The 26665-nt window shown below is 46.0% G+C and overlaps 1 protein-coding gene across 5 annotated transcripts in view; it reads left to right on the plus strand.

The window, feature by feature from the left end:
• DGKG (diacylglycerol kinase gamma) overlaps positions 1–26665 on the plus strand; it is a 226452-nt gene that overhangs the window by 165878 nt on the left and 33909 nt on the right. For all 5 annotated transcript variants that reach the window (XM_059888290.1, XM_024995253.2, XM_024995255.2 and 2 more), the window contains one exon: positions 19209–19386. In XM_059888290.1, the coding sequence (XP_059744273.1) occupies positions 19209–19386 (178 nt within the window). The remainder of the gene's footprint in view (positions 1–19208; positions 19387–26665) is intronic.

Consider the following 26665-nt stretch of genomic DNA (forward strand, 5'->3'; position numbering starts at 1 on the left):
AGTCCAGTGCACAGCGGCTCATCCTCAATTGCAGAGGGGGCTGGTGGCCTCTGGAGGAGGTGGGGCTGTTCACACTGTGGGTTGTTGGGGGCTTTTAGCAGCACTTCTTGTTTTCCTTAGCTCCCCATCGTGAGTCTTTTTTAGTATTTATTCCTGAGGCTAAGGATGGGGGTGGGGGTGCATCTGACAGGCAGCTTCTGTTCTGAAAGCCTGCAGGATTGTGGCAGGCATCCTTTTGTACCCAGGGAGCGGAGGGGAGACGGTCCTGGGTCTTATAATACAGAGGAGACCAGAGAGACAGAGGGGGAGGCATATGAGTAACAGACGTTAGGAGGCTGTGGGGCAGCCCAGGTAGATGTGAGTGCATCAGAGGCCTTGGGAAGAACAATAACAGAAGGTATGTTAAGTGACCTCCAAGTGGCCGCTGCACACAACAGCCCAGGCCTGAGAGGACCAGCATGCTCATCAGATCAAGGTCAGTGAGCCTGAGAATAAGCCCACACAGGTATTTATACTACGTGCCACCATTTCCAAAGCCCCACCACAGCCTTTATTGCAGAGTCACACAACAACCAGTGAGCTAAGTAGGCCCGGTATTCTTATCCCCACATCACAGAAAGCAAGCTAAGGCACAGAGAGTTAGATATATAAACAGAAGGGAGACAGAAGTAACAAGGGGAGAGGAGAAAATCACAGACTCTGACTGCCTACTGTAGCATGTCCTCATTTGATTCCATCATCCAGCAAAGCAAGTATGATCACATTTTTTTAAATGAGGAAACCGAGGCTCAGACACACTAAGTAACTGGACCAAGGTTTCATTGCTGGAAATGTGTAAGAGTCTAGGCCTTCCTAGACCTCCTGGAAAGGAGTTTAGCTTGGAACCCAATAAACAGATTGACCTAACAAGTGCTAGGAGCTTGCTGAATTTTTCAGCTCGGATACACTGTTTCTTCCTCCTTTACTGAATGTATGGCTGCTTGGTTCTGTCTCAGCTGCAGCAGCTGGGCAGGGCTGCTGGGAAACGCTTTAGGAGAACAGAGGGCACAGTCCTACTGCTTGCTCATTTGAGGAAGGAGGGGTGGACAGGAGGAGTCAGGGAGGAAAACTGCCTTAAAGTTTACCAAAGGTCTTCCCATGCAGCATCTCATTTTGATCCACAGAGTATGCAGAGAAGACACGAATATCCTTGCTTTCTGGGTGAGGAAACTGAGGCTCAGAGGTTCAGCAACTTGTGAAAGGGCCCAAAGGTTAGCGGTTCAGGAGAACAGCTTAGAAAGTCTATTTCATTCCGTGTCTATGTGTCACCTGGGTAAAATTTGGATGGTGAAACTTAAAGCTAAAATGAGTTTTATGCAGAAGTTCTGCACTGAAAGTCTCTCGCAAGGAATACAGTCTGTTTTTCAGAGACTTGTAGCTTATTGGAAACTAGGAGAATTTGGTCCCTTCTCTGAAATAAAGTTTACAGCCCAGTTGAGAGAACAAACATGAGCTGGTTAATATAATACTCACTTAACTAGTGCTAAGAAAACTTGATCCTGGGACCTTGAGGACCCACGTGAGCCATCACCTTGGACACTGTTTTGGGGTCAGAGACTAAGGCCAGAGAGAAGATGATTGCAGATCTACTGGTCACCTGCAGACACTTGGTCAAGGCTAGGGTAAGGGGGAAGGGTGGGGTTGCTCAGTGAAAGGGGCTTGGCTTGGACAGGCATCAGCCCTCTTCATGGAACTGTTGTCTGGGCTTCAGTGTTCTCATATATAAAATGGGGAAAGGGGATTAGTCTACTTCCCAAGGCTATTGATTAACGTTTTCAGATTTGTTATTTTTTTTTAAGTAACTGGCAATGGTGCCAAGTGCCTCACTGAATCCACAGAGCAGCCCCAAGTGGCAGGTGTCACATCCCCTTTCTGGAGATGGGGATAGAAGCTGAAAAAAAGCTCACCTGAGGTGCATGACTCTGAGTGGTCAGGTCAGGCTTCAAATTCAGATTTGCCCAAAACCCAGGAGTTTCAGGGCAGTACTGGCACATCATTCTAGAACAGAGATTGTCACCGATATGAGTTATATCTGATCTTCTCTTTAGTCATACACTTTATTTTAATATTTTGGGTAACACTAAAAGCAAGAATTGAAGCTTTTGAACTGTGGTGTTGGAGAAGACTCTTGAGAGTCCCTTGGACTGCAAGGAGATCCAACCAGTCCATTCTAAAGGAGATCAGTCCTGGGTGTTCATTGGAAGGACTGATGCTAAAGCTGAAACTCCAATACTTTGGCCACCTCATGCAAAGAGTTGACTCATTGGAAAAGACTCTGATGCTGGGAGGGATTGGGGGCAGGAGGAAAAGGGGACAACAGAGGATGAGATGGCTGGATGGCATCACTGACTCGATGGATGTGAGTCTGGGTGAACTCCGGCAGTTGGTGATGGACAGGGAGGCCTGGCGTGCTGCGATTCATGGGGTCTCAAAGAGTCGGACACGACTGTGACTGAACCGAACTGAAAAGCAAGTATGAGACTTTTACAATTATCAAAAAGAAAAACGAAAAAAAAAAAAAGAAAAGGCAGATGCATGCTCTAAATGCTTCCTCTGCGAGCACACAAAGCAAGCTGTGAGAGTGAGTACCCTTCCTGGGAAATGGGTGCTCTTAATTTGGTTGTTGTTCAGGCTTAAGTCATATTCAACTCTTTGTGACCCATGGACTATAGCCTGCCAGATTCCTCTGTCTGTGGGGTTTTTCCAGGCAAGAATACTGGAGTGGGTTGCCATTTCCTTCTCCAGGATCTTCCTGGACCAGGGATCAAACCCACGTCTCCTACATTGGCAGGCAGATTCTTTACCACTGAGCCAATTCTTCTAATTAAGAAGCCAGCCTGTCACCTGCATAGTTGTCATCAGCCCTGGTGGAACAAAAGCAGTCTCTCAGGGTCTCCAAGTCTCTGACTTCCCTTCCCTTCCAAAGCCACCCTTGATGTTTATTCTGATCTGATTGTACCTGAATAAAGGAGCGGGGAGGGGAGGGAAGAACACAGTGAGTCACCTCCCCCACCCAGGCCCAAAAGAGCTTGCACAGGTTTTGACTTAGTTATGGTTAGGTGGAGCAGACCAGGCAGGCATCGACTTGAGCACTTATTTTACATCCTGTGGAAATTTTACTGGTTAAAAATACGAACTTCCAAAATTCCTTGATATCATATCTACTTTTAAACAATGTTCACAAGGGAAGGCTAGCCAGCTTCCCTAATATGAACCTCTGCCTGGGGAAAAGTGAGTCTAAATGTGGAGGCTGCTTCAAAAAAAAAATCTGTTACCCGGTGTATTTTGGGAATCTCTGCACATCAATTTTCCCCTTTTAATTGAGGATTTTTTTTTAATACAACAAAGTTTTGAGAGTGTATCAGATATTCTCATTTCTCCCTCACTTAGAATTGATATTTGTCACTATTTTGTTTTATTCCCTTCAAGTATCTTTTTAACCAAAGAAATAAAAATTTATGGATGGAACTGAGTTCCCCACAACCGTTTTGTGCTCTGCAACTTGCCTTTTTCACTCACCATTAGCTCTCAAGATCTCTCCGTGGTGATATTGCTGGAGCTAGTTCATTACTTTTACCTACTGTGTACCGTGGGGCTCCAGGAATACCCCCACCCTGTGATGGGAGTAGGAGCAGAAATGGGAACCCTCAGACCCTCTCCGGGGACATGAGTGGTGAACCACTTTGGAGAGCAGTCTGACAACAAACACTGAACTGAAAACTATCTTTTAGGACGAATGACCCAGCAGGTTCTTCACATCCTAGACCTGGAGAGTTTCCTGCACACGAGTTCACGGGGTGATGAGCACAGAGATGCAGTGCAGTCCTTTATTAGTATAACAAAATGGAACCAACCCCAGAGACCATATTATCCTAACACTTCAAAGAGAGAGAGTGAAAGTACTAAAGGCCACTGAATTATATTCTTTAAAATGGCTAATTTTGTGTCAGGTGAATTTCATCTTAATTTTTTTCAACGTGAAGCCATATCATGAGATGGGCCCTGTCTATGAGAATCCTAAACTCTAAAACTAACCTTTAGCACAGCTATGTGTATGTAAAGAAGCAGAATAAATAATGACCCAGATTACTTTAAGACTGAGCAGATATCTTTACCTACTCCAATCCAGCCAGGTGCCATTTTTTTCAGAAGAGAGAAATCAAGGACTTTACAGGTTGAGTTGGTTGGCCAACTTCACCCAGCCAGTAAGTGGCAAAAGAGAGCCCATGGCTGCCCTGATATCCACTGGCAATGTTGCACACTCCTAAATTAGAGGATAGACTTTCAAGCACCTTTTCTGGCATCATCTATATACACCTTCTCAGCTTGGGCAAGTGGAACCTTCCAAAGCTTGGAGTAATGAAGTGGGAACTAGCCAAAAGCTCAGCTCATCAACCCAGGCACAGTGATCCCAAGGGAGATGAAATGAAAACATATTCATGGGGAAGGGAAAGATTCATGGAGAAGAGTGGAGATTTTGAGATCTCAGAAAACAAAAGGTGGCAACCTGATCATGTACCAAACCTTCAAGTCAGAGGCTGGTATGGACACAGAGAGACATCCTCTCCCATTTGTGGAGTCCATTCTCTTCTTCCATCAAGTCCAGGGGTTCCATCTTTCCAGGAGCATCCTCACTGTGAGACCACCCAAGGCTGCTCTTGTCACTTCAGATTTCTTCTTCCCTATCCTTCAGTTCTCACTGTTCCAGGTACCCGAGCCTCAGTTTCTGCCTTCTCCCTCTTACGACAGGTGCTAAATTCTTTTGATTAGAGAAGTAATCCAAATCTATGCAACCCTGTGGACTTTAACCTGCCAGGCTCCTCTGTCCATGGAATTCTCTAGGCAAGGATACTGGAATGGGTTGCCATTTCCTTGCAGGCAGATTCTTTACTGTCTGAGTCACCAGGGAAGCCCCAAATCCATGGTAGAACATGTTAAACCATAGAGAGGTGAAAAGGAAAAGTAACCCACAATCTCAGCAATCAGGGATCGGTGCTGTTCTAATGTTGGCCTTGTTTCAATCCTGTAATAATGTCAGCCCTTCTATCTATAAGAGCAGGCCCCTGGAGGACCTCTTTGACTCTTTGATTACCTTAATCTTTATCCATTTTTAAACATAGCTCCATCCTTTCTATCTCTCTTCCTCTTTCAGCCATGCACTGACTACAAGTTTCCTTCACAGATCCTCAAAATCTTTCAGCCTCCTGAGAAGAAATTGGCAATTTTCTCTTTAAAAATCCCATTGCATGCTTACAGTTTGATACATAACTTTTTCTCTTAAATGACCCTCTTTTTTATTCCCTACACATGCATACCCTGTATTTCACTTCAAGCCTCCATTCATCCATGTGCTTTTATTTTCTTATTCTTTCCCATTTCCTTTGTTCTTTGTGAATTGCTTTGATTTTCTTTGTCTTCAGATTCCTGGCTTCATATACTTTGTGTCTCCCAAGTACTTTGGAATAACTTTTAGGGGTGAATTCTCATGCCTACAGTTTCACAAAGCAGATGGTAGGGGAGGGGTATATGCAGCACAGTGGATAGATGAGGCCCGGGGGGGTCTCAGGGGACCAAGCTCGGGGTCCCATGCATGACTCAGCATGTTGGGCTAGAAGGACCTCCACTCAGGTTCCTGAGAGACCTCAAGGCTAACCTCTGCCCCAGCAAGCTTAACTTTTCTACCCGCCAAGGTCCCCTAGTGAAAGAATAACTTTCCCCAAGCTATGTCTACAAACAAATGCATCTTTTAAATAATAACAACCGTGAGGCCCTGTCCGTGGGAAATGTATTATTTCTCTTAGACTTTCTAGAACATTGAAAAGAACTCATGATCTTCATCTCCACACTCAGCACATTCAGGGAGCTTGGATGAAAAGCATTCAGTCTTTTCCAGCTTCTACCACTGGGTTATGAGACAGAGTATTACATACACACACGTCTCCTTGGCTTTAGTGGGCTAGTCTTTGGTTATCTGTCTCAGTGAGGTCATAAACATGCTGATCCCAGTATTCTACAGAAGAGGAATTAAGAAAAGAGAAGAAATGACTCAGGAAGTATATATAATCTAACAAAGGACCAGTTAAATACTGTGTACACATACGCATTACATGTCAAGTCCATTGGAATCCACAAATTAATAGCAGCAGCCACTTACTAAGCACTCACCTTGCAACAAGCTCTGTATCCTGGCACTTTCCTACACTGGCTTGTTTAATCCTCATTACAACTCTGCATACTGTGCATTATGTACACAAGGAAACTAAGTCTCCTTAAAATAAGTACTCCAAGATCAGATGAGTTCCAAGCCCATGTGCCCCAAGCACAGCACTCCCTGTAGAACCTGCCTCTGCTTTCCCCCTCAGGTATATATCAGCTGAGTTGGTGGTATGGCTCCCCTGTAGGACTTGGCCTGTCTATTAGGCAGTTGTCTGTCTGAGGCAGACTCGTCTTATTCACCCTATATCTCCAGTACCTGAAATGAAATCATTGCTCTCTAGTTTTTGATTGCACAATTTGAACCAAAGTGTGAAAAAAATCCCATAATGAATGTGAACACTAACAAATTACTACTTGACCAGACTCAAGTGATATCTTTGTGTTGGACGTCCCCAAAGTAAAAGGGACCCACCTTGCTCCATCTGTAAGACAGAATGGGCTTGCAGCCTGGCACTCAGCCCTTCTTCTAACCATCGGGTGAGTGGAAAGACCTCCCACGCCCATCTTTGAGCTGTTGCTGGGACCTTTGAAAGTAACTGAGGGTCTGGGACAACTGTGAACCCAGGACAGGAAATGCCAGAGTTCTCCCACCTCTTTCCCACCAAGGAGAGTGAAGACAGTGAGTGGGCAGAGCCCATACGGCAGCAAGGGCACAGGGCTGCTAGGGGTCAGAGGAAGTGACTCCAAAAGGCAGAAGAAGGCGTCTCCACCCTGAGCCCACTCTGGTGGCCCAGAAGTCTATCTGCCCCTGAGCCTTGCCAGTCCCTATGGCTATCAGCCCTGCTCTGCTCTGTCTGCAGGCGAGTCTGACCCTTCAGAAAGCCCCATCCACCCCAGGTTGGTCTGAGCGCCCCAGACAGACCGCAGACCTATTACACTGCATCCAGAGCAAGAATGCCACAACACACTAGGTTGTTTTTTTCTTTTTTTTTTTAACTTGGGGAGGGTGGAGCAGTGGATAGGAAACAGCTTTGCCCTCTATCCGAATCTGAGGCAACCCACCACTGTGAGCTCTGAGAAACAGCAGTGTTGTTTTGGAAACTGGCACCCAGGGCAGGCTTGCTCCTGGAAATGAATTTGGTTCTCCCCTCAGCTGCAGCGTTCTACTTCCAGCCTCCCTGCCAACACCCCCTTCCAGCTGCCCCTCTCAAAGGCACCATTGTGCCTGCCTGGCACAGCAACAGAGGAGGGCTGAAGAGGAAGCAAACATTTTCTGCCCATGGGATGTTCTTAAGCAGGTTGTGTGTACATGGCTTCAATGCTGCATTCCTGGAGCCCACACAGACCCGCCAAAACACCATCGTCCCCGTCACAGATGGCAGGCACTTTCCAGTCTAACTGGCCCGCCACTGCTCCCTGTCAGAGAAGGCAGGGCAGGCAGCTAGATGGACACAAGCAGCAAGAGGGGGACCACAATGCCACTTTTCCAGCACAGCATTGTAGCCTGCCAAAGCAAGGCTGAGCAGAGACTGAATCTCTGAACTGGAAAGGGATTTGGTCCCATGTACCACTCAACAAAAAGATCCGTTCTGGCACATTCTGATAAGTACACATCTAGCCTTTTCTTGAATACTCCAAGGAAAGGAAGCTTACTACTTTGCCAGAAACCTGTCCATTGCTGGAAATCTCTTTCAGAAAGTTTTCTTCCCGACGTTGAACAAGGATGTATGTCCCTTTCATTGCGATATCCTTCCCTTGTCAGCCCTCAGCACAGTTCTTGGAACAAAATAGGTGCACAATAAGTATTTGTGGGATGCATGACTGAATTCCCCATCCTCTGGGCCTGTTCCACCCTCTGGAAGCATGCAGAACATACCCTCCTGCTCCTCCACATGACTGCCCTTTATACGGGTGCAATCTATCTTCCATGTCCTCTCCTATTGATCTTCACTGAGCTAAATATCCCCAGTTCCTTTTATGGCTCGATGTATAGATCCCTGACTATCCTGATCTGCCTTCTGTTGATAGATTCCATTTTTTCCAGTCTCCTTAAAATGAAGAATCAAATCCCTTATATTTTATATATCCTTATATCCCAAAAGTAATCTCATAGGTAACAAAGCATGAAATTAACAGGCCTCAGGTACATGCTCCATAAGCTAGACTGTCTTTTTGATCTCGTCATTTGCATCTTCGCAGGAAACCTGTAGGTTCATGAAGCCCACCACAAACCTGATTAAAATGGGAAATGTCACTGAGTGAGTGTTTCCTCATCTGTAAAAAAAAAAAAAAAAAAGGGTACAAATACCAACCTTGCAGGGCTCTAAGGATTAGACATAAAATATATGAAGTGCCTGGTTCATAAGAGTTACTCAGTAAATGATTATCTATTAATATTATCACATAACATGTATATATTAGTATCTAACTGCCCACAACAGACATTAGGTTCTAAAATTAATGAAATAAATAAAATAGTTCCTCTGATTGCAGGGGAAGCCACTCCAGCTACATGCCAGGCCAAATTTTTTTAATGTAGATATTACTGGACCGTCTTTCTAGTAATGCTGTCACCACTCATCAACACCACTCAATTTCTTTCCTTTTCTTCCCTCAGGATCCACATGAGATTACGGACACTACAAACATTCTCTCTAGTTCTTCTTTAGGGGAAAAAGACAGCATTGTTGCCCTGACTGCTCTTCTTTCACTCTCAATAAATTTCTCTGTTCTGGCCATAGGCCCTACAGATATGCAGATATCTACTGCCTTCTCAGTGGTGTGCTGAGGCCAGCTTGCCTACTGGCACATCTCTTCTTAGCTCTGCCTTTAGGGATGTCATGTTGGTAGCTTTGGCCATTGTGGGAGAATTTACACCATGAACCACCACAATCACAGCTTTTTTTTATCCTGGAGATTCTGTTAAACATTTAGCAGCATACCACTGCCTCTAGCACTGACTGCTAGAGGTCCCTGGAGACCCATTTCCACTCCTTCCCCTGGGTCTAGCACTGAGTAAGTAGGGCCCCATCATTCTTGTCTTCTGTCTCTTAACGTATCTCACATATATCGTGCCCCATGTGTCCTATTCTTACTACTAATTGTTAGATATAGGTTTCCCTTAGCTGTGATCAGAGGACCACTTCTTGAAGTCTTGGATTAACCTTCCAGATTTCTCCCTAATATGGATACTCATTCCACTTTCTTTCATTGGTCAATATATTCATCCTGGGAAATTGTAGAAACTCATCTGGAAGGAAAGACCCTTTGCCAGATTTCTTTAACACCTTGGTTTTCATTTGGGAATCTCTCCACAAATGAATTCTTCCAGTTTAAAAAAGTTATATTGGACTTCGGAAATGGGTAATAGATGCCAGAACTATGGAGAACACAGAGCCATACAGCATATGGTCCCTCCCCTCTGGGAGCTTAAAATCTCCTGGGGACAGGTACATATGCATGATGCATGGCAGAATATATAGATATTCAATATACAACAGAAAAAGCAAGGAAAATTCAGAGAAGGGGAAGATCAATTTCTATCTAGAGCAGTTTCCTCTATAGGAAAGGCCTCATAGTGAAGTTAGTTTTTGAAAGGGTAGGATTTTAACAGGCATAAAAGAGCTGCATGGCATTTCAGACAGTGAGTACAACAGAAAAAGCAAGTAGGCCCAACTCTATGACCTACATATGTGGCCCTAGTTAAGCCCTAGCTCTTGCAAGAGACAGCTGTGTGATCTAGGAAAGTTACTTACCAACTCTAGGGTTAATTGTTCTCATCATGGTGATAAGATATTAACAAACCAAATGTTCCATCTGGCTTTACCATTCTAAGATTCTGTGCTTTGGCCCTCTTTCAGCTGCTAAAATTCCTCTTTACAAAGTCACTCCTGACCCCTTAGTTGCCAGACTACATGACCAAAGGTCTGATTCCAGATCTGCTCACTCTTGATTAGCTATGTGACATTGGACCATTCCTTTTACCTCCTTAACCTCCATTTTTCTCATCTACAAAATGAGGTAATTATACTGAATGATCTTTCAAGACACTTCAGATCTTTGATTCCATGAGAACACATATGCAGAGACGAGAGAGAGATCGTTTTATGGCATTTGTAGACTTAAACGAAGAGTGTAGAAAGGGTGCTAGGGTGTCCACAAGGATATCCTTCCACTGAGGGACCGTGATAGGGGTCCAGACAAGGATCGTCATCCACTGACGGTACTGTGCTAAGCTGCTCCAGTCACGTCCAACTCTGCCACCCTATGGACTACAGCCTGCCAGGCTCCTCTGTCCATGGGATTCTCCAAGCAAGAATACTGGAGTGGGTTGTCGTGCCCTCCTCTACCCACTGATCAAGAACGTTATAACGAAAAATTCAAGCTGACAACACCTGAACTCTCTAACCAACACGAACATCACCAAAAAATGAGACAAGCAAATTATGTGCCTGTTGATGAGATGCAATAGGAAATACATTGATAGAGTAGTCTTGCTAAAACATCCATCCTGAATTTGATCATCCCTGCAGATAGGCTGGAATATGTTTAAAAGATACCTCAGAGGTGCCATAAGCAAAATCCAAAATCTGGAACCACTACACAGCTTTCTGTCTCAAAGTGTGGTCCACCACACCCAGCATCATTATCACCAGATAATGATGTAGAAATGCAGTCTCAGGCCACCTCAGACGTCCTGAATCAAAATCTGCATTTAAATCATCCTGAAGTGATTTGTATGCACATTAAAGTTTGAGAAGCACTGCTCTATAGGACAAATGACCCATTTCCCCCAATAAATATTACAAGGCAAGGAAGAAAAAAAAAAAAACAAACAAGGAATTTATAGATCAGAAGAAACCTAAAAGACATATCAGCCAAGTTCAACCTGTAGACTTTTCAGACAAACCAGTTATTTTTTTAAATGAGACTCTTGAGGAAATTTGAACAACTACTGGATATTTATCAATATTAAAGAATTATTGTTACATTTAAAAAGTGACCAGAGAATTAGGGTAATTCTTTTTTAAGAGTCTTATCATTTAAAGATACATAAAGAATCTGCCTGCAATGCAGGAGACCCGGGTTCAATCCCTAGGTCAGGAAGATCCCTTGGAGAAAGGAATAGCAACCCACTCCAGTATTCTTGCCTGGAGAATTCCATGGAAGAGGAGCCTGACAGGCCACAGTCCATGGGGTCTCAAAGAGTTGGACATGACTGAGCAGTTTACTTTTAGAAGTATTGGTAGATGAAATGATAGAATATCAGAGATTTGCTATAAAATAATAGTTCAACATGGTGGTGGGGAAAATGAACTGAGTTAGTTCAAACAAGATTAGCCATAAGTTTCTACCTGCTGAAGCTGAGATTTGGGATTCATGGGATTTATTATTTTATTGTCCTGTATATTTGAAAATATCCCTAATAAAAATTTGCTTGTTTTCTTTAAAGTCCAAGGAGGAGTTATCCAAGATGAGAGAGTCCATCAAGAGAAGGCAGTGGCAGGGAACCCAAGATAGAAAATGTCAAGCAGAAAGGGGACAAATGCCCCCAGAGCCATGGCGGGTGAGGGTTGTTCCACCTTATAATCCACCTGGAAGAGGTCATTCCAGACAGCAGACACTGCCAGATGGCAGGGAGGATGATACCAAACAATCTGAGTTCTGAACTGGAGAAAATCAGTGCAATCGGTGGCACCTTGAATCGAGGTTAGAAGACGACAGAATTTCCTAGTTGCTAAAAACTGAAACAGGTCATCAAATAAATTAAGGGATCTCCTTCTCTAAGGACCTTCAAAAATAGGATCCACAAGGCTAAAATGGAGGCGGCCTCATTCCCCATCCGCCGCCTTTTTCAGGTCACCGAAGCCGCCAGGCACCCGGGGCGCGGAAAAGCCCACAGCCCGGGCAGGGAAGCACCACTGCCCTCTCTCACGTCCTCGGCTCTGTCCCTCTCAGGCAGCACGGCGAACTTGGCAGGTCCTAGCTCTGCGCATAATTATGAGGATTTTAGGAATCGCAGAGATGGGTGGAAGGGGATGGGAGGATGGGAATGAATAGGACTATCCACTGACTGTCCACCGTCCCTCGGCTCAGAAACTAGAACTTGAGATTGTCTTCGCCAGGGGTCACGAAGTTTGAACTCGCCGACAGCTGCGGGCCGGCACAGTGGGGCCTGGAGCAGGCGGGTGCGGGCGGCTCCGGGCCGCGCTCCGGCAGATTCCTGAACGTCTTCCAGGCGGCCAGGAGCCGGGCTGGGACGGGATGCACCCACCCACCCCATGCGCCGGCAGCGCCGCTGCCTCAGACCCGTGTCCGGCACCTCACCGCCCTCGCCGGCTGGGAGCACGGCTCGGGGCGTGTGCGTGCATGCTGCCGGGGGGCTGGGGACAAGAACTGTCTCTGTTTCAACCCATACCCGGCTATAACTACCTGGGTTTCACTGCACGCAGCCTCGACTCGGAGGCGAGCCTGCCGGCCCAGAGCTAGGTTAGGGATGGCCAACGGTGCGCGCAGGGACTGCCGCCCTCCTAGCACTCTTCCCAGGAGCCCCGCCTCTCCCCTCCCCCATGGGAGCAGGGGGAGGGGCCCCATGACGTCATGGAACTGCTGGAGGATTTAGCTCAGGAGCCCACCGGGGGCTATGTACCATTTAAGCCTCCAGTGTACTTCTCTCCAGGGCTCCACGTTTCCAAATCCAGCACGGCAGCTTTCCACCTTTCCCGAGCCCTAAGCAGCCCTGGGATTCTGAAAGAAATCAGTGCATGGTGTCTAGGCCAAGAAGCGTGGAGAATGGGCATGCAGGTATGGTCTGGCAAGGCTCCCACTAGCATGAGTTGGGCCAAAAGGCCATTAAAATGCTTCCAGCAAGGCCTCAGACACGGGGAGAATGATTTCAGGCTGAAAAATGCCTCATAGCACAGGTATTATTGTTATTATTAACAGTAATAACAGTGCAGACAATTATGGAATGCTACTGCCTTCCAGAAACCAATCAAACCCTTTAAGTAGATGAGATTTCCCTACCCCCACCCCATCTTACAGATGACAGATTAAAGCTGGAAGAGTTAAGGAACCAAGGAGGATCCAGGATCATACAGCTGGCAAGTGACAGAGCCAAGATTTAAACCCGTATCTCTGCCTCCAAGCTCAGGCATGCTCCTTCCAAGACAAGGCACTGCCTCTCAGTTTTCAAATAGGTGCATTCCGAAGGTGGGGGCATCTATAGCCAGCAGTCCCCGAGCTCCCGCCACCTCCTCCACTCTCCCCAGTCCACCTATGACTCAGTGAGATGGTGGGGGAGGGGACATTCTATCATAAAGCAAAGTGAGGACTGTTTGCTCTTCCAGAGAGGTTAACGGCTTACCAAGTTAATAACTAACACTCTGAGCTTGTTATGACTAGAGGTGGAGGGGATAGGGCACACTTAAAACGGCAGTTGGAAGAAAGGGGACATTGTGGAATACTAGGTACCAACGACTGGGCTGTGCAACTAGTTTACTTACAAAAAAAAACACCAAGCTAGCACAGAGGCAAGATATAATGCTGATACCAACACTGGCGTGCTGGGTACTGCTCTTAGCACTCTATAAGACAGAGTAGTGGTGGGAGATTTCAGTTATTCAAACAGCTGGAAGTTTAATTTTGTGATAAGTCTAGCATCAGCAAAAGTCCCATGTTGCTGCGCTGACTTTCATCTCCAAAGTAGAATCTGGCATCTGACTTGCCTAGGTTTGCAACTGAGCTCTGCCAGCCTGTAGAGTGGAAGTTGTGTAGCCTTATACCAGCACCCTAACCTCTCTGAGACTCTGTCACTTGGAGGTAGCAATAGTGCCTCCCTCATGGCACTATTGCATGAGGGATAGCATCCCAAGAGAGTATAAGGGCAGGACCAGTACAGTGCACAAGGAAGCTCTCATCAGACAACTGCTAATATTATTATTATTACCTCTAGAAGGGAGGAGGGATTTTGGCCAACATTGATTAAATTGAGCTCATGCAGAAGTAACTACAACCAAAAGAAAGAGTGTCTGAATGGTCTAGGAGGCCATAAGGGTGCAAGAATTCAGTGCTGGGCACCGGGTTGAACAAAGATAATTTCAGAGAGTTTGGTGAAAAGTCTGATCCATTGGGATTCTAGCCCAAATCCCTAAATAAGAATATGTGTTTAAAGGACAAAAAGATGAAAGACATCCCAAAGTATATTTCTTAACAGTTCATTAATTCTTTCAGGAAGAAAACAGCAAAAAGTTTTTAATTAAAAAACAAAAAAAGAATCACCATGACAGCAACAAGGAGGTCTGGGTTGAGTCCACGCTTTTGGAGGGCTGTACACATCCTCTTGAGAAACCTGTATGCAGGTCAGGAGGCAACAGTTAGAACTGGACATGGAACAACAGACTGGATCCAAATAGGAAAAGGAGTACGTCAAGGCTGTATACTGTCACCCTGCTTATTTAACTTATATGCAGAGTACATCATGAGAAAGGCTGGGCTGGAAGAAGCACAAGCTGGAATCAAGATTGCCGGGAGAAATATCAATAACCTCAGATATGCAGATGACACCACCCTTATGGCAGAAAGTGAAGAGGAACTAAAAAGCCTCTTGATGAAAGTGAAAGAGGAGAGTGAAAAAGTTGGCTTAAAGCTCAACATTCAGAAAACTAAGATCATGGCATCTGGTCCCATCACTTCATGGGAAATAGATGGGGAAACAGTGGAAACAGTGTCAGACTTTATTTTGGGGGGGCTCCAAAATCACTGCAGATGGTGATTGCAGCCATGAAATTAAAAGACGCTTACTCCTTAGAAGGAAAGTTATGACCAACCTAGATAACATATTGAAAAGCAGAGACATTACTTCGCCAACAAAGGTCCGTCTAGTTAAGGCTATGGTTTTTCCAGTGGTCACGTATGGATGTGAGAGTTGGACTGTGAAGAAGGCTGAGTGCCGAAGAATTGATGCTTTTGAACTGTGGTGTTGGAGAAGACTCTTGAGAGTCCCTTGGACTGCAAGGAGATCCACCCAGTCCATCCTAAAGGAGATCAGCCCTGGGATTTCTTTGGAAGGAATGATGCTAAAGCTGAAACTCCAGTACTTTGGCCACCTCATGCGAAGAGTTGACTCATTGGAAAAGACTCTGATGCTGGGAGGGATTGGGGGCAGGAGGAGAAGGGGACGACAGAGGATGAGATGGCTGGATGGCATCACTGACTCAATGGACGTGAGTTTGAGTGAATTCCGGGAGTTGGTGAGGGACAGGGAGGCCTGGCGTGCTGCAATTCATGGGGTCACAAAGAGTCAGACACGACTGAGCGACTGAACTGAACTGAACACATATTCATAGGGGCTTCCCTGGTGGCTCAGCAGTAAAGAATCTGCCTGCTATGCAGGAGACTCGAGTTTGATCTCTAGGTGGAGAAGATCCCCTAGAGAAGGGAATGGCAGTCCATTCTGATATTCTTGCCTGGGAAATCCCACAGACAGAGGAGCCTGCCAGGCTACAGTCCATGGGGTCACAAAAGTAGGACATGACTTAGTGACTAAACCACCACCATCAGACATACTCACAGATAAAGTGTGAGTATGCACCCAAGTGTGAATATACAAAGGCAACTCAGACCTGTGATCCTGGCTTTGGGCAAGCTGAAGGCCAAGCAGAATCTTAGACAGTGTTTGAAGCAAAAAAGAACATGGAAAGCATACCTCATTAGGATTTTTCCATTCCAAGAGAGCTTTTTTATCTTTTCCAGAAGGAGCGAGAGTAGCTTTAACAAAAAAATAGAATAGATGATAAAGGTGGGTATCAGAACCCAAGGTTGATCAATAGAGAACTACTTGACCTTGGAAAGCATACACATTTAAATCGAAGTTGCTGGACAAACCTATATAGATGTCGTTTGGCGACCACTTCGACAAATCTACAAAGCAGAGTAGGTTCCAGCCAATGAGAGGCAAATAGACAAATGCCCCAGTTTTTTAAAAATTAGGGATACATTCTGGAAGGCGCAGACTGACAAACTTTATCCCAACCCCTGGGAAAATTCTGGAATCAAGAATTAACCAAGTATTTGCCCTTTATAGACGTTAATGGCTTTATATGAGTTCTCTTATTCCTTTTCTGATAGAGGTCATAAGGTGGTCATTTAGGAAATATTATTTGATCTCAGCACAATGTCTTATGTTTCAGTGGAAAGAGCACACATTTGAGGTCTGCAGACTGGGATACTAGCCCAGCTACACAATTATGAGTTGGGTGACCTTAACCTCTCTGGCCTCATTGATGAAAGATAGGACGTATTCTCTTAGGTCCCTGTCATCTCTAAGTTCCATGATTCCACACTGTAACGAAAAGTGGGCTAGGTGACAGTCGTACACAGAGGATGCATCCCTAATAAGGCAGCCATACCCCAAGGACCATTTAATGTACAATATCTGGTGTGTTAAACTAACCAAGGAAAGGGCTTGTTCCCTGTTTTGCCCATTATATACATGTATTAAACACAGTCTCCAAATGAGAAGAGAGCCATGGCATATGGTCATAGAATGAAGATTTAATATAAACTAGATGGACTGGAGGAGGCTTGGGCTGAAAGCCAGATGAAATAAGTGTAAAACCCTATGTCTAAGTTATTTAAAAATACCTACACAAGTTCAGGATGAAGAAGAGCAGGCCGAGAAGTAGATGATGGAATCAGGATCTGAGTGCCTGAGATGACCTCCCATTCAAGGTGAAGTGATTCAGCCATCATCTAGCTGCTCACAAAAGAGCTAATGCAACTTTGATCATACTTGACAATAAGAATATTGATCATGGTGGACATAGCGAGCCCGTACATGGGCTCCCCTTTTCTCATTTCTGGGGCATGATAGTATTCGGGGATTCCAGCCCCAGGAAGTGCGGATGCCTTTGCCAACTGTGCCATCAGATCCTGCCATTGGTAGTGTTTTCAGTGCCAGGACCTTCTAGAGTAAGAGAGTAACCGACCATAGTGTGTGTTCAGTTCAGTTCAGTCGCTCAGTCATGTCCGACTCTTTGCGACCCCATGAATCGTAGCACGCCAGGCCTCCCTGTCCATCACCATCTCTCGGAGTTCACTCAAACTCAGGTCCATCGAGTCAGTGATGCCATCCAGACATCTCATCCTCTGTCGATCCCTCTTCCTCCTGCCCCCAATCCCTCCCAGCATCAGAGTCTTTTCCAGTGAGTCAACTCTTCACATGAGGTGGCCAAAGTACTGGAGCTTCAGTGTGTGTAGATCAGGGCAAGTCCGCAGGAGGGGCCAGAGGGCTGAGAGCACTCACCCAGAGGAGGCACAACTAGATGGTGGTGTGAGAGGGAGGAGAGAGAGAGGAGCGGCTAAGACTAAGGCTCCAAGGCCTGCCATCAATCCACGTACTTCTGTTTGTAAGTTGTGCAACTTGGGCAAGTTACTTAACCCCCTCTGTGTCTTGGTTTCCTCAAATGTAAAATGAGGGTAATCTTAGTAACTAATTTATAAGATTATTATGAAGGTAATAACGGAGATGTGTATAAAAGCTTCCTGGTCAATGGCAATGTTTTAGTACATATGCACAGTGATGAAGTGTACATATCATCATGTACCTGGTGGGCACTCCCATGGAAGAGGAAGCAGGCTCATTCTGACTTCAGAAGGGAGAAAAGGACCAATGGGTGGAAGCAGGGAGGAACAGAAGGAGCAGGTCAACATTGAAAGTCCTGTCAAATAATCAGAACTTCCTAATAAAGAAAGGAATTCCTGGTCACCAGAGAAGCCTACTCTATTCCATTTTGTAGCTGGGGAAACAAGTCATGCGGATAAGATACCATAAATTAGGAGCTGCAAAGAAATCAGGATGCCCAGATGCATGGCAGCAAGCCCTACCTCTGCATTCTTCCTCTTTTGAGAAATCTCTATAAGTTTGGATTTGTAGGTAACCTCAAAGATAGATTTTTGTTGCATGCTTCTAATTTTTTTCCTGCCTCATAATAAGCAAGATAAAGAGGGCTTTGTAGTCCAGTTCCCCAACTTTGAATCCCTGCTCTGTTACTTATCAACTGTGCAATCTTGGACAACTTGGCTTACCTCTCTGGGTAGTGTTTTCTTCTGTAAATGAAGTAAACTACCTCCAGTTCTGAAGAACAAGGATCACAGCTAATATATTTCTTGCTGTGTTGGTGAGCGTTATGCCAAGGTAGGCTGACCTCTATTAGATACCTGAGACAGACAGATTCAAGCCTTCTGGCCTTTTGTACCTGGCGGGATGCGGGTGGTGGAGACTGGATAAAGAAACTCTGCTACATCAGCAAGCACATATGCCAAAATTGCACTTAGGATAGAGATACAGGAGACAGAAAAAGTCTGAAAGCCAGCCAAATCTTAAAGTCTTATACTTCTCACAAGAGGGATTAAATAAGAAGGGGTAAGATGAAACTTTCCTGTCATTTGTTCGAATCTGGACTCCATGTTCCACCATATCTTCACAGTGGTGCCGGAGGGGCAGGGTTGATGGTAATGAAGTTGGACTGGAGCACAGTGTGCAGCTGTCTTCTGAACCAGCCCTTCTAGATCTATGGGTCAGTGGTCCCCAACATTTTTGGCACCAAGGACCGGTTTCATGGAAGACAGTTTTTCCACAGAGGAAGGAATGGCTGCAGGATGATTCAAGCACATTACACTCATTGGGCACTTTATTTCTGTTATTATTATATCAATTCCACCTCAGATCATTAAGCATTAGATCCCAGAGGTTGGGGAGCCCTGCTAGAGATGGTTCCTGAAGCTTTGTACTGTACCCCCAGAGCTGACAAGAAATCACCTCCCTCATCTCACTGCAGTGGATAAGGCATTAGACCTGAGCAACTTTAGCCAATATTCAGCTTCTGACAGAGGCTGGCTGGTGGCTAAGGGCCTGTCACATTCTTGATGAGAGCCCCCACCACACGCACCGCACCTTGAGCTGGGATACAATGAGGACACTAACAGATGACCTTTTTTTCTCTGTCCCCCAGTGTGACGGGGTTGGGGTGGACCTGAGCAGCATCTTCCTTGAAGGCATTGCTATTCTCAACATTCCCAGCATGTATGGTGGCACCAATCTCTGGGGAGAAACCAAGAAGAACCGGGCTGTGATCCGGGAAAGCAGGAAGGTCATCACTGACCCCAAGGAACTGAAATTCTGTGTTCAAGGTAAGCCAGGCATGAGAAAAATCGTGCTAGGTCAGTGCCCCAGTGGGAGCCATATTCAGGTGGGTCTGTCAGCAAACCATATTAGGGTCTACAGCAGGCTCTAGAAGGTTCTGCAGCCTTACAAGAACCCAGTGATACACTGACTCATCCCTGCTGCATCATCATTTATAACCTAATTGAGAAGAGAAAATATACAGTAAGGGATCCCTAAATGGCAGTCAGTAATCAGACCTTGGGTTTGAAACTCCATGAGGTTAGGGGTCAAATGCTACTTGTGTCAGGATTACCAGTCCTTCAGTAACTAAATCAGTAGTCAGTTCTCAACCTTAATCTTGCTTCATCTGTCAGCAGCATTTGACCCTACCTGATCACTTCTTCCAGGACACCACACCTTCCTGGTTTCCCTTCTTCCCACTGGTTACTTCTCGTTAGTCTCTTTTGCTGCTTCCTCATCTTCTCTCTGACCTCTTGGTGCTGGAGGGTCCCTAGGCAGGGTCCTCAGCCCTCTCCTCTCTCTGCTCTCACTCCCTTGATGACCTCATTGAGTAGTGAGACTTTATTTAAGGACCACGTGAGGGCGAGTGACTCAGCAAGTCCAAAACTGAGCTCCAGCGTCCCTCCCTCAAACCTTCTCCACCCACAGCCTTCTCCATCTCAGTTGACGATAACTCCAACCTGCCCATTGCTTAAGCCAAAACACTTGGCAGCATCCTCGATTCCCTTTTATCTCACATTTCATATCCAACCCATCAGAAAATCTGTTAGCTCTACTTCTTAAAAACATCTAAGATTCACCCACTTCTCACCACTGCGTTCCTACCACCTTGGTCTGAGCCACCATCCTCTGCCCCCTAGATTCCTGCACATCCTCCCGGCTGAATTCCCTGCTTGCACCCCCACCCTCTACAGTCTGTTCTCACCACCTCATCAGAATGCCCATGGGCAAATATGTCTGACTGTGCCACTCTTCTCAAAATTCTGCAGCGGCTAAGATTAAAAGCTAAAGGTCTTCACATGGTCTCGAGGACCCTAAATGGTTTGGCCTCTCATTAGGTCTAGACATCTTTCACTCCCCTTCACTCCCTCTGCCTCTGCCACCCTGGCACCTCTAACGTGGCAGGCCACTTCCATGAGCCGACTCTTCTTTCTGCCTGGAACTTGGTAGTGTGCCTTAGAGGCCATCAGGTAGGCCATCCTACCCACCAGGATACAGAACACCGGTCTCTGAGAATGCCCTTAAAATTATTTTCAGCCCTACGCCTTACCAGCCATTTCCACCAATGCACCAAATGGGACTCAAAGTTCCTGGCATCTCTGACTCCTCTGTGGATTGGACAAACAGGCCTCACTCATCCCCAGGGATCCGCAGTAGACTCAGTGACCTGGGGCTGGGGGAGAAGCCATATGTGAGGAGGGCTGTGGCAAAGATCCCCCAATGAGGAGGCAGGAGAATGGATTCAGATCCAAGTGCTGGCATTCACCTACTTCTTGGCACCTCGGGTTTCTTTGCTGTAAACCCCACATCTGATGTAGAAGTTTTGATAACTGAATGGATGGGATTGACCATTGGTTTCTAAACCACACCTGTCTATAGAAAATGAAGTCCTGGGCCCCAGCCCAGATCTCCCTAATCAATCTCTGGGTTGGTTCCTGGGAATCTGGACCTCCCCAGACGATGTGATGGGCTGCCAGGCTTGAGAAACACTGACACAGACAAGAGTCCAGGAATCGGAGTCTGGGTTCTTTGATGTCCGAGGCTGTTAGTCCTAAGACTGGATGCGATCCCACCAGTAGGAGGAAACAAAACTTGGCTGACCATCCAAGAAAGTGGTTACTGGCTTACTTCAGACCCACCTGTTAGACAATCAGATTGTCATATTCCAAGGTCATCAAGAGGCGTCACCATCACACCTGTCCTTTTTAAGAGAGAACTAGGGAATTTTTTTTTTTTCTCTGCTGCCCTCTTAAGTCCCTTTTCCTTCACACAGTAAACTTTTCAATTTGTATAAATTATTAAATTGAGTAATGTGTTCCTCCTTCCTCCCTTGGCAGGGGAAGTTGTGGGTACTAGCGGAGGGTGGGGGAAGCATTGGAGGTTGTAGAAAGTTCCTGCAAACTTTCCCACCCTGGTGCTTTCATCCCAGCCCCCACTCTGGCATCTCGGCAGAACAGAATCAGGGCAGGATCCCACCATCCATATCAGGCAGAGACTTGGGGACACCCTTGCTGAAGATGTGTTCTGGTTAGAACTCAAGGACAACTGTCCGTTCCTTACATGTCTTACCATTTATCTTCCCCTTCTTCAAGCAAGAATAATGTCTGCTGATCGCTCATGACCATCATGTACAGGAACTCTCTTCCCCAAATCCCCCTTTCTCACCCCAAGAATATGCTTTCGGAGCTAAAAATGAAGCTACTTCCTGTTCTTTAGATGAGGACATGAGCTGATCAGAGCAGAGGCTGAGGAGGGAGCCTTGGCTTCTTAGCTTTGCAGAGAACCAACCAACAGTGAGCTCTCTTAAAGGGCCATAATCTCCTTTAAGATGAGATGTTAATGAGGAAAAGCTAAAGAGGTGACCCATTTTAGTGGAAAAGCACTGGCCTGGTAGTCAAGATTTCTGGGTTCCTGTCCAGTCTCTGCCTCTCACTAGTGTGTGATGTTGGGCAAGTTCACTCACCTTCTTGGGTTTCAGTTTTCATTATCTGTAAAACAGGCAAATCTGACAGTTGTACAGGTTCCCATAGGGCACAGGTTCCTTACAGAGCTGCAGAATTATGACATGGCCAGGTTTTGGTCTAATGGATTCCTCGAACAGAATTATATGGCAGGTTTCTTTTATCAGTGTGTTTTGTCTCACACCTTACAGGCCGGTGGCTGAGAAGGTAGGGATCTCTCTCTCTGCACGTCCATTATTTGTTGGGATTTGTTACTCTGGCAATTTTACTCGGTTTGAGGGTCAGGGAGGAGACAGGAGAAATTAGTGGGAGGGAAGGGGTCTATCATAGGAAATGTTAAAGGAAATGACAACAGAAAAGGTTACTGTCAAATCTCATCATGGGTCAGTCTTTCTTCTAGGAAAAGCAATCCAAAAAAAATCAATCAGGATTAACATGGGGACTTCCCTGGTGGTCCAGTGGCTAAGATTCTGTGTTTCCAATGCAGGGGTTTCAGGTTTGATCCCTGGTTGGGGAACTAAGATCACACATGCCATGCAGTGTAAACCCCCCAAAAAAATGTTTTTTAATTTAAAAAAAAAAAAAGGTTAGCATGGAATGAGTTCTATATAACCATTGGCTGATTAGAAAGCAAGAAGTGGTCCTGGGAAAAGCACCAAGCTTGAAGTTGAATGACCTGGGTTTAAATTTAGGCTTTATACTTTATAATCTTATAAACCTTGGAAAGTCACCCAACCTTTCTGAGTCTCAGCTTCCTCATCTGTAAAATTGGCATAATAATATCTAGCTTGTTATCATGATGGATGTCAGAGTACCTGGAACATAGTATAACTTCAAGCTGTAAGAAAATTTTCTCCTCACCTTTAATGCTGTTTTATATTGGTGCTAGGAGAAGGCAATGGCACCCCACTCCAGTACTCTTGCTTGGAAAATCCCATGAACGGAAGAGCCTGGTAGGCTGCAGTCCATGGGGTCGCTAAGAGTCAGACACGACTGAGCGACTTCACTTTCACCTTTCACTTTCATGCATTGGAGAAGGAAACGGCAACCCACTCCGGTGTTCTTGCCTGGAGAATCCCAGGGATGTCTGAGCCTGGCGGGCTGCTGTCTATGGGGTCGCACAGAGTCGGACACGACTGAAGCGACTTAGCAGCAGCAGCAGCATATTGGTGCTAACAGCCAGATTCCTGATTTTGAAGTTCTTCTCTCTAGCCTTGCCGCCTACCCACACTGTCACTAAGAAACAGTAGAGATCCTGCCAAACTCCAGCCGCCCCTTTGCCCTAGCACATTAAACTCATACCATCAGTTGTACCTACTGCCTCTTTTCTAGACCTTTCAAGGATGGAGGCTAGATGATTTTAATTTTTGTATCCCCAATGCCTGACCCAATAGGGTTAGTCAAAAGAAAAAATAATAGTTGTTGGATAATTGAGCAGTCCACAGCATTCATCCTTTTTAGTTTTTGTAATACCAATAAGAATAGTGACAGATAGTATTTTGTAGTTAGTTTTGCATATATTGACTTAATCTAGTCCTAACCAGAAACCCATGAGTAAGGGTATACCCACTCCCCACCATGTCACTATTTCATAGTTGGGGAAAACAGAGGCCCAGAGAAGTGGCAGGACTTATACAATTTATGTCCAGTGGTTGCAGCAGAACCAAGTCCATGATTCCTGGCCTGGCCCCAAGTGGTTAGTGTCCACCTAGAACATTTATCTGAGAACCTACTATGTGTACTGCACAAGCCAGATGCTCAGGAAACAGGAAGTATTTATGATCCAATCCAAACACACACTTGGTTGAAATTCTGCTCCTCCTGCAAGACCTACCCCAAGGGCCATCTGCTTCCTGGAGCCTATAGTGGCACCCCTGGAAGTGAATCTGGCCTCTGAATTCCTAGAGCACTTAATTTTGCCTTGTGTCTTGACAGCACACTGGTTATGGATGGCCTTTTCTCATAGGCATGGGTATCCTCATCGTATCTTTCTCTTGCCAGTACCTGGAAAATACAGCACGTGTTCTTCACCTTTGTGTTCCCTTCAAAGACTAACATTCTACCTCGCGCATTTCTACAGAAATGCTTGTCAGAAGGAGGGAGAGAGAGAGAAAGGAATCTTGCCTTTGGTCTATGAGCACAGTGGGCAGTAGATTCTGGAGCTGGACAGGAACAGACCCTCAGTGAAAAATGTTGGCGAAAAAAAGGTCTTATAAATTGTTCAATGCAAGTATTTGTGAAACTGAGAATTTCATTTTATGAAACCATTAGAAACTCACTTGGTAAGTAAGATATGCCTGAAAAAGTGAAAGTGAAGTCGCTCAGTCGTATCCAACTCTTTGTGACCCCATGGTCTGTAGCCCACCAGGCTCCTCCGTCCATGGGATTTTCCAGGCAAGAATACTGGAGTGGGTTGCCATTTCCTTCTCCAGGGGATCTTCCTGACCCATAGCCTAGAGGACTTATAGCTGAGAGAAGTTGAAAGACCCAGGCCTCCCCACCACCAGCCCTGTGACATTGGTTGAGTCATTGAACCTCTCCAAGCCTCCATGTCAACCCTTGCAAGATGGAACCTGTTATAATCTCTCTCCCTCAGCATAGCCACCTTGTTTTGAGGGTTAAATGAGACCATCCACTTAGAACACTTATCAGAATGCCTGGAACATAGTAAGCACTTGATCAATAGTGATCAGAAGAATTAAATGATAAGTATTTAGTATGTAAGAAAATGACCAAATTTAGAATTTCACTCTCTTGATCTCTGCTTCAGGAATTTGGTCTAGAGCAACCCATAACTCTAACAAAGATTACTTGTTGGCACTGTGCCTAATGTGTTTGGCTGTTGCTGCCAGTGTGGGGGTTCCACCTGAGCAAGCTGTCTGCTGAAGCAAGGTAAGGGGAACAGCGCCAAATCCTGAAGCACCAAGGGTGTGCACGGCACAAGATTGCATCAGTCCTTATCAGGCTAAAGGCTAGGGCTTAAAGCCCTGGAAGCTCTGCCACTGCTTCTCTCTGGCACCACCCTGGATGTGAATGCAGAGACTTCCTACACATGTTCTCAGACTCCTCTCTGAGCTTAATATCTGTCCCCATCCAGCCTTCAGTCTGGAGCCAGTAGCAGCCTTGAGGCTATGTCAACCACAGCTGGCCCCTCTGGTTATTCGATATTAAGGTCACCTTCCCCTCAGTGATTTCTTAGTCAATCCCATTTGAACTGCCAACAGAATGTCCTAGACGAGTTTCTAAGCAATGAGGGCATAAATCTGCCCAGAGTCTTATTAGGTAATAATTTTTTCAATTCCTGGTAAAGACAGGGAGACAGACACCATTGGTAGGATATACAGTTTGAGTCAGTTTCCCAGCAGTGGGGACAGGCTTTCTGTCATTTATTCAACACACACATACGAAGCACCAACCAAATGCCAGGCACTGCTGCTGCTGCTGCTAAGTCACTTCAGTCGTGTCCGACTCTATTCGACCCCATAGATGGCAGCCCACCAGACTCCCCCGTCCCTGGGATTCTCCAGGCAAGAACACTGGAGTGAGTTGCCATTTCCTTCTCCAATGCATGAAAGTGAAAAGTGAAAGTGAAATCGCTCAGTCGTGTCTGACTCTCAGCGACCCCATGGACTACAGCCCACCAGGCTCCTCCATCCATGGGATTCTCCAGGCAAGAGTACTGGAGTGGGGTGCCATTGCCTTCTCTGAAATGCCAGGCACAGTGACGAGCAAAACCAGGCCTAACGCCTGCAGCCATTAGGGAGTGCGGGAGCCAGGCCTCAGTTAAACAGTCCCACTGATAGGCATAGAATTAGGATCTGTCATAAGTGCTAAGAAGGAGTATCATGGCTACCCAGTACGCCAGTCGGCCAGCCAGGGGTGGCTACAGATATGCCTCACTAGCCTGGTACTCAAACCGACTAGCAGGCACTCACACAGGCAGCCTCCTGGCAAAAGCATATAGTCATCAAATATGCCGCCCAGATGCCCAGGTCTTGCCTGGGAAGAGGAAAACCTGCCGCCTCACAGCCAGTTGACACCACTGTGCAGGCGCAGGTAATTCAGTCTGCCCACGCGCTGTGCCCGCATAGATCTTCACTACTTGTATGGGTCATACCCTGAATCCCAAAACAAGGGAAAGGGACCCCAACTAGACATCAGACATCCACCATCCCAGGTGGAGAGCCACAGTTCAGTGAGACAACACGATAGTCACGAGCACATGAGTTCAGTGCTTCTCAGGGCTCCCTCCTTGCTTGTATGACATCAGAACAGAAAGTGTCCAGTTGGGTTCAAGAGCTGTCCAGGGCTGTAGGTTCCCAATTTTCCTATCTGGTAGAAACCTGACCAGAAAGAGTCATAGTGAGCAATCACCAGCCTCTTACTGCTCATTCAAGTTGAAAAATAGAAATGTTCCTAAAAAGCATGCATTTTGCAGAGGTCTCTCTGGCCAAGGTCTCACCTCGGGGCTGAAACAGAGCAAGGAGAGTGACCCCCTAAGAGCCTGGGGATACTTAAATGTGCACTGGGATGTCCCTCAGTGCTGGGAAGTAACCATGGCAACATACTAGTCAGTCCTTGTGACAGTGGCAGGCCTACAGAG

This window comes from Bos taurus, chromosome 1 (assembly GCF_002263795.3).
Source record: "Bos taurus isolate L1 Dominette 01449 registration number 42190680 breed Hereford chromosome 1, ARS-UCD2.0, whole genome shotgun sequence".
In the NCBI taxonomy this organism is placed as follows: domain Eukaryota; kingdom Metazoa; phylum Chordata; class Mammalia; order Artiodactyla; family Bovidae; genus Bos; species Bos taurus.